We start from the raw sequence: 14,391 nt of genomic DNA, 5'->3' as shown, positions 1-14,391 counted from the left end.
TAGGTGCGAGATTAATTAATTGCGGAATTTTAAGATAAATGTTTCGAAATTGTGAGTTTTACGGCTTTCTGAGTATGATACGTTATTAATCCTTACACTATTCTATTAGTAATATCAATCCAATAAAGTAAAATGGATTAAACTTAAAAATTTCTCTGAGCTCTGGGGGGGGGGGGGGGTTTATCCCCCAAACCCCCCCCCCCCCTTCGCTGCGCCACTGGTCTGCATGACTAGCACGACTATGAAGAAAGACAGCGCTTGGTATTAAGTTGAGGATTATTCCCAAGAGTGCGGATAGAGAACCGTTTACATTAACATTGTAGACGCGTGTATACAACTCCGCCGTATCGCTTTAAAGCGTCTAATTTTCCTGTTCTTCCTCCTCCGCAGATGCAGTGCCTATCTAACATCCAGAATCCCTTATCCAAGTGGCGTAGCCTGGAAGGGGATACGGAGGGGCAACAATATTTTTCAGCTAAAATTTAACCTATTAAAAAAATTCATTCTACTCCACCAATATGTTTCACCAAAACAGCTTCCCCACGACCCATCAATTGTGTGATTCCAAGTGCCAAAACAGCATAAAATGTGACTTTTAGAGATGAAAATGTTCACATTTTCTCAGAGAGAGGATTCACCCAACTGCCCCCCAACCAGGGTTTGGGGGATAACCCCCCCAGAGCTCAGAGAAATTTTGGAGTTTAATCCATTGCATTAGTATTACTTATAGAATAGTGTTATGAGTGATCAAATATCCCTCAGAAAGCCGTAAAACTCGCCATTTTGAACCATCATTCTTAAAATATTTCTGGAGGAGGGCCCCCGCAAATCCCGCTTACCCTGGCGGGTATACAACACTCCCATACCCCGAAATTGCTCCTAACCCCCTCCCCCCTCAGCCTTAATTCTTAGCTGCGCCCCTGCCCCCAACACACAGTCCTAGCCACAGCCCCACCTTCCCCCATCACCCGTCTTTTTCTGCCGTAAGTCTTGTGCTGAACCATTTCCAAGTGTCCGAGCAAGACGACGAAGATCGGAGAGTGCCGTGTCGGCCGTTAACGATTGGTCACTTCATGGCGTGATCATGGAAGAAGTTCCATGGCGTGATGGCGTCCCGTAGCCTTACTGAGCCGTGGTCAGCCGAGGCGGCCGGCCGGCCTTCATTTAATAGTAATAGGTTTCCCTGCTTTACGCCCGCTGCCTCAGCGAAGTGATCGTGTTTCAATCAAGCTGTCTATCACCGTGGCGCTGCGAATGCTGCCTGGTTGCCACGGCTACTGATTATTGGGTGGTGAGAGGCTGCCCAAACAAACATCAACAAACGACAACAAGCCGATTTGCTGGATTTGCTTCTCGCCCGCTCGCTACTCGATAACCGCGCGTGATTGCTGTCTAAACATCGGCGAGATGACTGTTGAGAGTGACTCAGTGAGGAAAGCGTCACCCACGTGAGTTCCGTAGTTAGTGCATTTCTAGAGAGCGATTTAAATACGGATGGAGAGGGAAATATTTCACTCGAGGGACTTCACTGCCATGGCGAAATTCATTCTTCCTTGGCATTGCGTCACTTAACCATGGGCCGCTCACATTTTTCTGTGAATTCAAAGGTGTGAATAAATTTGTCATGTTATCAAGAGATATTTTTTTAGCGTTGACGTTGGTTAAAACATGCCTAAAACCAACGTTTTTCACTTGCTTTCCAGTATTTAGTATTTCCGTTACAACCCCGAAATTGATCACGAAACAACTCAAATATTTGTGATCATTCGCCTTCGAAGGAATTTATTCATTTTTGGATATACAGTAAGATTATTAAAAATACTTACTGATATTTTGAGAATTTTCATCGATTTCGGCAAAATGGCATGTCTTGAACGGGGGCAGGCTTCTAGGGGCAGGGGCAGCTGCCTCCCCCCCCCCCCTTGAAGCAAAAATAGCAAAAGTCTTTAAGTAAAATCAGTACTGCATTGAAACGAAAGTATTCAACAAATTTTCTTTAAACCCACAAAAAATTATTTATATTAGTGTGAGATATGTAACTAAAATAAAACTATTTTTTAAGGAAATAATCTCAAATCCCATGGCTTGCCCCCTCCCTAGACCATGGCTTGCCACTCCCCCCCCTAAACCACTTGCCCCCTCCCCTAGTTATGATCCTGGGTATGTCCTTGTGTACCAACGTATCTACAGGACATGTGGATAATTATTAGCCCCGATCTTAGCTTCTGTTAAATACATATGTATGTATGCTATATTGTGAATTTGCTCCTTGAAACTGCACTGAAATGTAAAATAGATAACCCTTTCAAAAAATCATAAGGCTCTCATTTATCTCCTCACACCTTTATTTTATTCATTTTTTTAAATAAAAATTTGAAAGGAGCATGATGTAAATAAAGCAACCAATGAAGACTTTTAGAATAGTTTTATGATTGCAAAAAAACTTATGTTCCAGTAGTCTGAGTCTTTTTTATTGCACATTTCATACACACTCGACAATAGACTCAAGAATAGTGGGGGGGGGGCCATGAGATCGGGGCCCTATGCAATTGTAAACCAGACCTCCCCTCCTCACGTGGGATGCCATTCTTCCTTTCTAGCTGGGTCAAGTTTGGTGGTGAAAACCATGCTGAAAATCTGTTCTTCCTTGGCAAAGACATATTAGCCATTGGCCAAAGCTCATACATCCTCTTCGTAAACACCAAAGGCAATGAGTCTGAAGGGGAAGACAGCTATTGCATATACAAGGCTGATGGCGTTGATAACCGTGCAGATGGAGTGGCTTGCATGGCTGCCCATGGAGTTGTGCCCCTGTTTGCGGTGGCTGAAAACAAGTTGAAAGGACAAATATACCTGCTAGCTTATCCAACCTTCGTACAAGTGTCAAAACTGAAATGTAAGTAGTTTTCCAGTATGCCTTGCTGGCACATTCTCAAAACCATGCCTACCAAACCTTTTCAATTCTATTTTACATCACTTATTAGGCAAATAGTTGGCACAGTCCTTACTTTCACTTACACATCAAAAATGATTTTAAAATTTTTATCCACAAAGTGATATTTACCAGTGTATCACTTTTGTTTAAAATAGCACCTGGTAGCTCTTGGTGATCCCACACCTAAATGCCAAAAAGAAAGAATACTTTTTTCAGCAATTTCTTGAAACTTTTTTTTCAATCCTGTCATGAGAAATGAGCTCTCCCCACCCAAGACCACTACACAGCGTATTCTAAAGGCCGTTTAACACTGGGCACCTTATTGAGCAATCTGACGTAGGTGCTAAGGCGCAATCAAAATTGCATTGTGTAAAGCGGTGAATTGCTAGAACACATGCGAGAATGCGTGGATGCGAGACGGCAAAATAGCCCTTGTTCTAATTTTGTTCATGCATTTGTGTAATTTCACGCCATTTTAGAAATCAATGCAGCTCTAACCTGCGTGATTCCGTGTACCATGTAAAACGGCCTTAAGCTTACCTGATAGGAAAAAGTTGAGGAGGCACTACGGCTGAGCTATAGAATCATCTAGAAACACACCATTAGCCACCTGGAATTAATAGTCGAGTTCCCACCAATCAGTGACGAGTGCTCACGCAAGTGGCAGTCAAAAAATCCACTGCGAGAAATGGGTGAATGCTCACGCTGAGCTGTTTCTTAGCATTCAGAGGGAAATCCCACAGCTGTTGCCATAGCGCTCTGAATGCACCAAATTTCTTTCATCTTTTTGATCGAAGACACTTGGGAATGTGTATCACTTAAGTGCCAAAAGGGATAAATCATTTTGTCTTCTCCTGAAAACTGCTTTCGTACTCCAGCTATTAATTGGCTGAAGTTTGGCCACTTGCTATTACCTCACCTGTTGATATTTTATTGACACTAATTTTTCATCATTTGTAGTGGATGATAAGTGATATTCACACTTTTATTTCACCTAAGGGGTGTAGATATAGGCAGTCGCATAACTATGGAGTGTGGGATGATAGGGATAGATCGCCCCCAAAGCTTGAGAGAAATAAAAAATATTTAAAACTTTTGTCTAGATTTGACATATTATAACTGCATCGGCTTCAAGTTAAATATCATTTATTAATGATGTAAAATGTATTTCTGGGCATATCGTTTTTCAAAAATTTCCCTGGACCTCCTGGGGGTTGCACCCCACCCCCCCCCCCCCCCTAAAGCAGATTCCTAATTACGCCACTGGATATAGGTATAAAAAAGTGTGAAATTGATATCATTTAGATATAAAAGTGACTGATTCTGTTCGTGATTGGCTAGGTGTGGCCCTCATTGGATACCAAGCACTCGCATTTGCAGAAGGAGACGTATTGATATCCTTGAGCCAGCAACCGGAATTTGTGCTGACGATATGGAATTGGATCATTGGGGAGGAGATAAAAACTGTCAAAACGGAGACATTGACATTGAACCAACAATTGAGGTAAACTAACACAGCTGAAAAAAATTGGCAATCTTAATCCATGTGTGTAAATCAGGATTTTCTCACATATACGGTACACCCGGGTAACTACGTAGAAAAACTGCAATATATGGCATATTCATGATTATTCTACGGAGTTGATTGACTTTCATTTAAATCAGGAGAAAGCAGAAAAACTCCAATATTTTACATTTTTTAAATTATATTTTATACATTTAGTTACAAATATATGCTTTTTCTGAATGAATAATTTATCCTTTCATTTTGTTGAATTCCAGTTTCATACAGGCCCATTTAAGGTGTAAGATAAGAACAGTGAGAAAAATAATTATTTAAATCATTGAATCCTTTTGAAGTGAGAGCTATGAAAACTTTCAACTGAGAGAAAAATATATGCTGGTTCCCTCATTGAAATTTTTCTGATACCAGGATTACCGTTCATGATAACGAGGAGAGTCTCTCACTTTAATGATTGCACACATTCTAATAATTGTGGCAAGCAGAGGAATTTGTGACTTACATGATGTATAATGATTGTATTTAATATTTTTAATTTCAGCTAAAAATATAAATGAATGTATCCGTGCAATTCAAATCTGGACTGCCAAAAATTGTGATGATGACTTTAAGAACTTCAAATAATATGATTCTTTATGAGGCTGGCGAATGAATATTTATCAGCATAGATTTACATATTACATTTTAAGCAACCCCTCAAAGATTTATTAAATATTAGTGATGCAGCAATGGGTATTAATTTCAAGTTTCACAAACTCCCAGAAAGCAAAATGACTCGGGTAACATTATCCAAATAAATGAAGCACAGAGGGCAGTAGAAGAGCTAGTGGCCCCATGAAAATGTTTAGGAAAAGCATTGCAATGAGATAATGTTTACAACTACGCCTGTTGAGAATCACCAAATACAGAGGATTTTGTAAAAAGCCGCTGAAATTGTATTTATTCAGTGGGTACACATCCACTCGTGTACCTAGGTACGCAGGTGGGGCTGGGGAGGTCACTTTTTAAAACAGCTGCCAAATTCTTATTTTTCATGTTCAGTGTACGCTTGAAGTGATTTATTACATTGTTTAACTGGTATTTCATGAGGATTTGGTAACTATGGCAAAATATTTCTTGCAACATGATTTTTATAATAATAGTTTATTGACGGGAAAATTACCCAATTACAAAAATGTACAATTATCATAAGATTGAAATATTATTAAGCTCTTAAAATTACAGGAATAGTCGTATAAACTTGCCATAAAAACCAACAATAGAAAAAATAAATACAGTAGTTAAGAATAATAGATTGAACAGTCACATATCTCTTAAACAGTGGAAATAGACATTATCATTATACACAAGAACAAATTATTTAAGTCAATGCACAAACAAAGGTAGTTTTCTCTTTAAATTCTTTGGATTTAAATTACAAAGGTCAATGTTACTACATTTGTAGTTAATGCTCCGCATAGTTCTGGTTAAGGGTGAGAGGAAGGTGTAATTTCTATTAGAGTGAGGGAGTGAAAACATGAATGTTTGCCTAGTGTTTAAAATGGGGACATGGAAAGGGATCATTTCTACCAGATGAATAGAGTCAATGTCTCCATGCAGTAGACGGTGAAGGAATGTTATGTCCAGGTGTAATCGACGGGTTGCCAAAGGTAGCAGATTAAGAAGGGATAGTGTTAAGTCATAAATAATAGGGAGGATGTTAAATCTGTAGGATACTAATCTTATGAATCTGCGTTGCACACTCTCAATAGCTTTGATGTGAATGTTATAGAACGGGGACCATACAATAGAGGCATACTCAAGAATAGGGCGGATTAAAGTGCAATAGAGGATCTTATAAGTATGAATATTATCAAAATCTCTTGAAATTCTGAATATGAAACCCATTGTTTTAGAAGCTTTTATGACTATGGATTGGATATGATACTGAAATGTCAGGGATCAATCAAATGTAACACCTAAGTCACATATTTTACTAACTCTAGAGATAGTAGCATTATTTAAGCTATAGTCGTACATAATTGGAGACTTAATTTTATGAAAGGTTATTACATTACATTTTAATGCGTTTAGTACCATGAGGTTATCATTACACCATTTTTCAAATTTGTAGAGACAATTTTGCAATTTGTTACAATCCTCAAGTGATCGGATGCAGCCATAAATTTTTAAATCATCAGCATATAGTAAGTACTTGAATGGATGCAGGGGGAAGTTGATATCATTAATATACATTAGGAACAGAAGTGGCCCCAAATGTGACCCTTGTGGTACACCAGAATTGGCAGTGAAGACAGAGGACAGAACTCCGCTCACTTTAACATACAAGTTCCTATCAAGTAGGTAACTTTCAACCCAGGCTAGAAGTTGACCACTTATACCATATGCTTTTAGTTTAGCAATTAGAATTTTATGAATAATTTTATCAAATGCCTTTGAAAAATCTGTATAGATTGAATCAACCTGAGAGTGCTGGGACATGGAATTTATTATGTATTCTTGATATGTTAGGAGGTTAGTTACAGTGGAACGACCTGGGCGAAATCCATGTTGCTCTTCCACTATCAACGAGTTTAAGTCAGGAGCTATTTTGTCTACAATTATGCTCTCAAGAACTTTGGTTATTACAGACTGAATTATAATTGGTCTGTAGTTCGACACATCAGTTTTATCTCCGCTTTTGAAGATGGGTACAACATGACTGGTCTTTAGTGCACTTGGGACTGTGCCACTTTCCAGGGATTTATTAAACAATATGAACAAAGGATAGGCTAATGAATGACGACAACTTTTTAGGACGATTGCAGGAATGTTATCAGGGCCAGTACCCTTTGTTAGATCTAGATGAGACAGTTTGCTGATTATGTTTTCACAAGAAATGTGAAGCTTGCTCAGATTGAGTGTTGTGTCATAGTTAGGTATAACTAAGTTGTCAGGCTGTTGATTGCTGTAAACTTTGACAAAACAGGAGGCAAATAGGTCAGCTATTTCTTTATAATTTTCAGCAATCATATTGTCGTAGGTCATGTGGTGAGGAAATTTGTCCATCTGTTTGGTATTCTTGACATAAGTCCAGAAATATTAAGTATTATGTGAAATGGATGATTGAACCTCGTCCATATACTTAGAGTAGCACTCTTTAGATAGGATTTTGCACTTCCTTCTGATTTCAGAAAATTTTGCATAGTCTAAATGACTCCCAGTTCTTTTAAACATTTGATGATGCAGCTTCTTAAGACATATTAAATTTCTGAGCTCAGCAGAGAACCATTTTGGAAAGCCATTACTTTTGATGTTAATGATAGGAGTGTATAGTTGGATAGCATTGTGGAGGACACTGTAAAATGAGTGAGTCGCGTTATCAATATTTTGATTAGAGAGTATTTGGGGCCAATTAATATTGATCAAGTACGTAGTTATCAAGGCTTTCAAAATCACAGGCTTTGAAGTCATACAATTGCAATGAATACTCAATCAGCTCAATAGGGTTGGACAAGCACACTTCAAAGTGAAGGGCGGGATGATAATTATCACAGACAGTAAATGGATCACATACAATATCACAGTGTAATTTGTCAGAGGATGTAAACACCAGGTCAAGGAGTGTACCATGCTTATTGTGAACAGAGTTCCTTTGAGAAAGCCCTAAGAATGACATACCGTTAATAAGGGCCCAGGCTTGGTGATAGGATGGATTATTGTCCGTAATATTTAGCCAGTTCACGTTTGGCACGTTGTAATCACCGGCAATTACAACTTCCGAATATTGAGAAGAATTTAACAGGTTTTCAAGTGAATAAACGTGAGCCTCATAACAGAGATTTGGGGGGACAGCACTAATCAGGATTTTGGAGGAAGCACCAATGATGGCCACAAATAATTGCTCGATATTGTTTACCGGCGATTTAACAGCCTGAGCCTTAAGGGAACGATGTACTCCAATCAACACACCACCACCGGATAATTTATCTGATGTTTCACGCGAACGATCACATCTGAATGTAGCATAGTTATGAATTAGCAGTTCACAAGAGGAGATATCGTCGTTCAACCAGGTTTCTGTCAGAATGAATACATCATAGTGAGAAATGGAGATTGCACTTCGTAGGTGACCAAGTTTAGTTCTAATACCTCGGGTATTTTGATAATACACAGAAATATTAGCTGTATTTTTTTTAATTTTATGCAATTTGGAGATGCAAGTGTAAGCCTATTGATGATAAATCAGCTCAATTTTGATTACCTAACGTTTGCTTCCCTTCCCAGATGCACATCAAACTCACCCATATTAATAAGCCAAAGTTCCGAGGAGTTAAATGAGCTTAAAATATGGGAAGTAAGCATTTGCTACTCTACATGCCATGTAGTCGAAAAGAGAGTAGACCTACCAGCAGCAAAGTGTTGTTCGCTTTGCTGGGCGCCTGAGGGAATTCTCTGGCTACTGAACGACCAAGGAGATATTTATTCAGTGAGTACCTGCATAATTAGCCATTTGATGCCTAGCATGCCCATACAGGCACAGGAAATAACACACCTGGGTGTCTGGTGTGCCCATAAGTTTATTCTAATTTAAAGGGGTTAGATTAGAATCCGGTAAAGAAGGGCGACCATTCAGAATTCATACACAGCGGCTAAAGCTTAAAACATGTGGTGCCAAGAGTATGTTGCAAAAGGTAAGATATTTATAATTTTATTCAAGTAAATGTGTATATAGCCAAAGGCAGTGGCGGATCTATGGCTGGAATTTTTTACCCCACTTAGCCCCTTGTCCCTATCCTGGATCAGCCACTGTCCAAAGGCATACCTTTTATAAAATCGTTTTTGGCTTCATTTGGTGTAAGTTTGATATCCATGATAAAAACACAAATGGTAATTCCCACACTTTAATTCGAAGCTCTACTACCAGTGGGCTGCAACTTCAGCTCTTCCTAATTTTAAACTTAGAGAGACCATCTCAGTGGGAAAGATTTTTTTCCACCATAACTTATCTTTACCTTCTATCTCAAATATTCTTAATAATTCTGAATAACTGACCCTATTTAACATCTTTTCCCAAAACTTCGAGCCCATAAGTTATCATATTTTTCAATCCTCCTTTTCTCTTCCAGATAGATCCTCAATCGTACATCCCAAAACTCTTCTATCGTGGAGAGAGCTGCTTCAATTTTCAAGATTTAAAGCCAAGCATTCGATTCCATAGGACAAGCCTAGTTGTAACAACACCAGATGGATTCTTGAAGGTACATACCAATGAAACAGCGTACGGTGCTGGCATATGATTTATTTGATAAAATTTGCAATCTGAAACCTATGTGAGTAAGTTAGTAGGTACTTTGAATGAATTTACCACTCACTTGCCGAAGCATTAACTTGATGTAAGTGATCAGCCTCAACTGATCATCTCAGACCTGAATATTATTTTTCAACAGGTGTTTAAAAAGCAAAAAGGTGTGTTGCATAATTATCCAGTTGATTATGAAATTAAGACTCCAATCTCAAAACTTACATCACCAATTGACTCAAATATCCTAGCTGGTTGGACAACAAAGGTAAGTATTGACAAATTGAATTAACCCAAGAAGGTCCCACAATATATTAATTACATTATTCAACGCATCAGAAGATAGATCACTAAAACTGAGGGTAGACTTGAAATATTTTTATCGGCATTACTTCAGAATGCAATTACCGAGAGTATGTATCTCTTTTCACGAAAGGTTATTATTTCATACTATTAAAGTACATATATTCTGCTGGGTAAGGTAGGTTTACATGGAGCATTTTGCCGTCTACTCTGGCATGTCTCTCCTCCATTTGTGGACTTCGGTTCATAATAAGCCTACTGCATACCTTCCATTCTATCTAACATATAATATTCTCTTCCTTCCCTCTCTTCGTTCAATACAGATTTCAACATCACCTCCCAACTCAGAACTTGCTCCATCCAAAACCTTCTGTCTCCTCCATTTACAAGCTTCCTCTCCTCACCCACCATGCCCAGCACTTTGTTGTTCCACCTCCACTCCATCCACTACACCTCATAAATTCTCGAACGCCTCCAGTATTTTCTCGTCCCTATTCCTGAGTGTCCATGTTTCCACACGGCAAAATGCTACGCATCAGTTCAGACACTTCACTTGCCTTTCCTTTCAACTCATACATGTATGTGTAGTGATCCTCTATTTCCCATTCATAACAAATAATAGTGAAAAAAATATACATAGGTATTTTTTCAGGGTAAATTCCACTGAAATATGTAAGTATTTTAAAATTCCTTTTAAGAGCGAAATGCATGTAGCCCATAGAGTATACTTGTCCTTTAAAAGAACAAGTTAAGTTAAATGCGACAGAATGAGCATTTTCCTATCCACACTAAGATTTAAGAATTTCTTTTTCTTTTTTATGAGCAATCAGGGTGAAGTGGTGAAAGTGATAACGCCACAACAGATTGAAGAGGAGAAATGCTTGGAATGCCCTGTCTTGTGCAATTTCGGGGAAGGAATCTTTGACATGGGCATAATTCAGCCTGACGAGGAATATCTTGCAACAGTCTCCAGAAAGGAGGAGCTTAACATTTGGAAAATGAGCACTGGAGAGTTGGTAAGGACAGGCTTCCTGTTGTTTAGATTGGTAAATATGTAAAATTAGGAAATACATTAGGAAATTAATGAGACTAAGACAATTGACATTATTTTTGTTCCAAAATCCTGAATTGCACTATGACTCAAGCCTTCACTAGGACAAGTACATGCCGGCTTTTGTATGTAATTGTGGATGCTATTTCACTCTTTCATTGCTGTAAAGCTCTGTAATAAGTTCCTGATGACTCAATGTGCAGAGAAGCAGGGAGAAGAGGGAACTTGACGACTGGGGAAGATATTTGAAGGAGGCAAATATTTCCCTCCACTCTAGGCCTTATAAGGGGAGGCCAGGGTCATACGGACGGCCAACCCATGAGGGCTAATTTTAAACTGTTTATCAATGTTCATCTAATGCAGCACATGCCAGGTGTTTGGCAGCAATTGCAACTATGTACTCTCAATAGCATTCCCAAAGAGAATGGTCTCTTCAGTGCATACCCCTTCCTCCCTGCGAATCAACTATGTTCATCAAAATAGATTCGCCCAGCCATAAACGGCCTTTTGCACAGGTGCCACATAACAGTTATATCATTGCTGTACGTTCAAGCTTTTTATTTGGTTTAAAATGATCAATGTAGAGATCATTTATCTGCCAACTGCATGAACATAGATTTAATCATTCTCCATTTACCACTCTGACCAATTTTTTTCTCCATGACCAGGTATCCGAGTTGAGAACTGTCACGAGTTGCATGGCAATGGCTCTGCATCCCGCCTTGCCTGTGGTGGCTGTGGGTGGAAATGATGGGATAGTTCAATTCATAAATTTGTCAACGATAACGTCACCGAGTACACTCTGCCTTCATCTCCTGGACCACTTGCAAATCACGTCACTGACTTTTGACAAGACAGGGGACTATGTGGTGGCCGCTAGTCTTCCAAAAGGCATTTTTTTTGTACTCAAGGTAAGTTCAACTGCCGCTTTAAATACACTATTCTTTCAGCTACAGAGAAAGATTCTTCTTATCATTTCATAATTTTTTATTTTCAAGCCCTTCACTTTCAATGAGTGAACACGGTTTAAACATGATTTCTTGCCATTTTTCTTTGCACAGTTTTTTTTTTGGCATCGGTTCTGGTACATACTGGTTCCAACCACAAAAACTGGTGGAACCAAGAACAGAAGAACCCAACCAAACCATCCCTAATAATTACTGCCACATGCCATTTTTAATCAATTCATTATTCATTAGTCTGTCACATTTACTTTCACTTAAGGTTAATCCAGAATCAAAGGATTTTTGCGAGGCGATTAAGTACCTGAGACTCGAGAAGGAAGTTGCATCATGCTGCATTATGAGATCTCCTGCAAAAACGCAGCTAGTCCTCCTCCTCCCTCCTCCAGAAGAGAAACAACAGTCAGAGGATGTCCCTGTATGCGAAGATGTGGTGCTTGAAATTGAGGATGAGGATTCAGAAGAGGTCATTCAAACCGTCAGTATGACCACTGACGAGACCAACGAAGAAAGAGCCAGCTCATGGCCAGCGCAACAGTTCCTCGTGTACAACATCAGTGGAGAGGCGAATACTAATGGGAGGATGGTGGTGGATGGGGAAGAGCACATTCTTCGAGCAGATGAATGCGAAACGTTGACAGTCATGTTGAATAAATGCAGGAAGGAATCCGACCAAGTTATTAACAATTACTACTCTCACTTTGGCCAATCTGGGTGTCCTCCGCTGAAGGAAGACCAGCTGTTCGCATTCCCCGAGCAATCAAACCAGATACACATCTTGGCTATCGATTCAGAGGTAAGGAATGATAACAAAATGCCTAATAGGACATTGGATGTTTGAAAGTTGAAGGTATAAACAATAGAATACAGGTATTCCTCACTTAACACTAGAACACTGGAAATATATTCCTTAAAAAAATGTCCTGTTAAGCAAATCATGTGTTGAGAAAGTTGTGTATTGTATTGCACCCACTTTTCTGGGGACTGGTGCGACGCAGCCTAAATCTGTATTTCATCACTCATACTTCATATTATTACAAAAAAAGCTAATAAATCTTAAAGTATAAAATCCAATACTATTCTGAGAATGATTTTATTCAATTCTCTGTAGGCTTTACAGGCGTATGAAAATTGTTGTATCCACTTAAAGTCACTCTGGTCTCTAATGCAGAGCCTATTTCTCAGTTTTGATTATTAATACATTGTCATGAATCCTTTGTGCTTCGATACAATTGATATCATCAGTGATCAATCAATCCAAGTGATTGTTATATTTTGCAAAGTCAATGAATTCACGAATATATTCAGGTAAATGATGTTTCATCATCCTTTTTTTTGCTTTTCTATTGTTTATTAAAAGGTGACATGCAATTGTTCACTTGTTGTATAGCTAAGGTGAATCAGCAAGATTGCTTGAACTAAGTGGAAACAATATTAGCGCCCAAGTCATGCTTCAGCGGAAACCGTATTAGGTGGATTTGTGTTCAGTGAGGAATGCCTGTAATTGAGAGGCACTGCAAAATCAGATAAATTAATCATTAAAGAAAATTTACCTGTTTTGCAACAGCAATTACAAAAACTAAAACACAATTTTGATGCATCACAGAATGTTGGCAGTCAGAGTGAGCCAAAATTAGTCACCGCCTTACAAACTGGACATCAAGTTAGATGCTCTGGAGATGAGGTAAAAACTGTGCAAATTGGATCCCTGCAAATCAACAGCAAATTCTTGTTGACGTACGGTGCTGACGGATTGATATTCCTACACCCCCACAGTGGAGGGAAGAGAAGAGCAGAGCCCATCATTTTGAAAACCCATCACTACATCAATGCGGGAATCCGAAAGGCAGAATGTAACTCAACTGGAACATCGGTCATATCACTCGGTTGGGATGGCTGCCTCGTTGGAATCAAAATTGGGTAAGTACCTATGTATAGCCAATTTTGCCACAAATTACAAATACAGTAGAAGATCGATAATCCGGAATGCGTGGGACCAGACCCTTTCCGGATTAAAGAGATTTCCGGTAAATAGATCTGTTCCCTGGATGCAGGCAACACTGCAATACGGAAAATATTTTTTTCCGGAACGTGCATTGGCATCAACAGAAATGATGTATTGCTGAGTAAGGGATCAAGAAAAACTCAATAAAATTCATGATGAAAGGCGTGAGAATCTTGGATATTTATTGAATATATATTATGGTGAGAATCTTGGATATCTATTTGCCATCTGTGATTAAAAAAAGGTTCAAAACATTTGAAAATATTCAAAATTGTACTACATCTATTTAATGCTTTGTAAGTATGAAACAGTCCTTGTGAAAGCTTATGACC

General features: G+C 38.8%; 1 protein-coding gene across 1 annotated transcript in view; it reads left to right on the top strand.

Moving 5' to 3' along the window:
* The first annotated feature begins 1,328 nt into the window (after positions 1-1,328).
* The window catches only part of LOC124155413 (cilia- and flagella-associated protein 43), a 62,016-nt gene continuing 48,953 nt past the window's right edge, over positions 1,329-14,391 (top strand). Inside the window, exons 1-10 of the mRNA XM_046529202.1 lie at positions 1,329-1,448; positions 2,601-2,896; positions 4,277-4,439; positions 8,724-8,925; positions 9,566-9,697; positions 9,887-10,006; positions 10,872-11,057; positions 11,761-12,003; positions 12,317-12,850; positions 13,661-13,974. Of these exons, the coding sequence (XP_046385158.1) occupies positions 1,408-1,448; positions 2,601-2,896; positions 4,277-4,439; positions 8,724-8,925; positions 9,566-9,697; positions 9,887-10,006; positions 10,872-11,057; positions 11,761-12,003; positions 12,317-12,850; positions 13,661-13,974 (2,231 nt within the window). The 5' untranslated portion in view covers positions 1,329-1,407. The remainder of the gene's footprint in view (positions 1,449-2,600; positions 2,897-4,276; positions 4,440-8,723; positions 8,926-9,565; positions 9,698-9,886; positions 10,007-10,871; positions 11,058-11,760; positions 12,004-12,316; positions 12,851-13,660; positions 13,975-14,391) is intronic.

The sequence above is a fragment of the Ischnura elegans genome, chromosome 3 (genome assembly GCF_921293095.1).
Source record: "Ischnura elegans chromosome 3, ioIscEleg1.1, whole genome shotgun sequence".
Classification (NCBI taxonomy): Eukaryota; Metazoa; Arthropoda; class Insecta; order Odonata; family Coenagrionidae; genus Ischnura; species Ischnura elegans.
The sequence above is the reverse complement of the archived record's forward strand: the minus strand, read 5'-3'. Positions and strand labels throughout refer to the sequence as shown.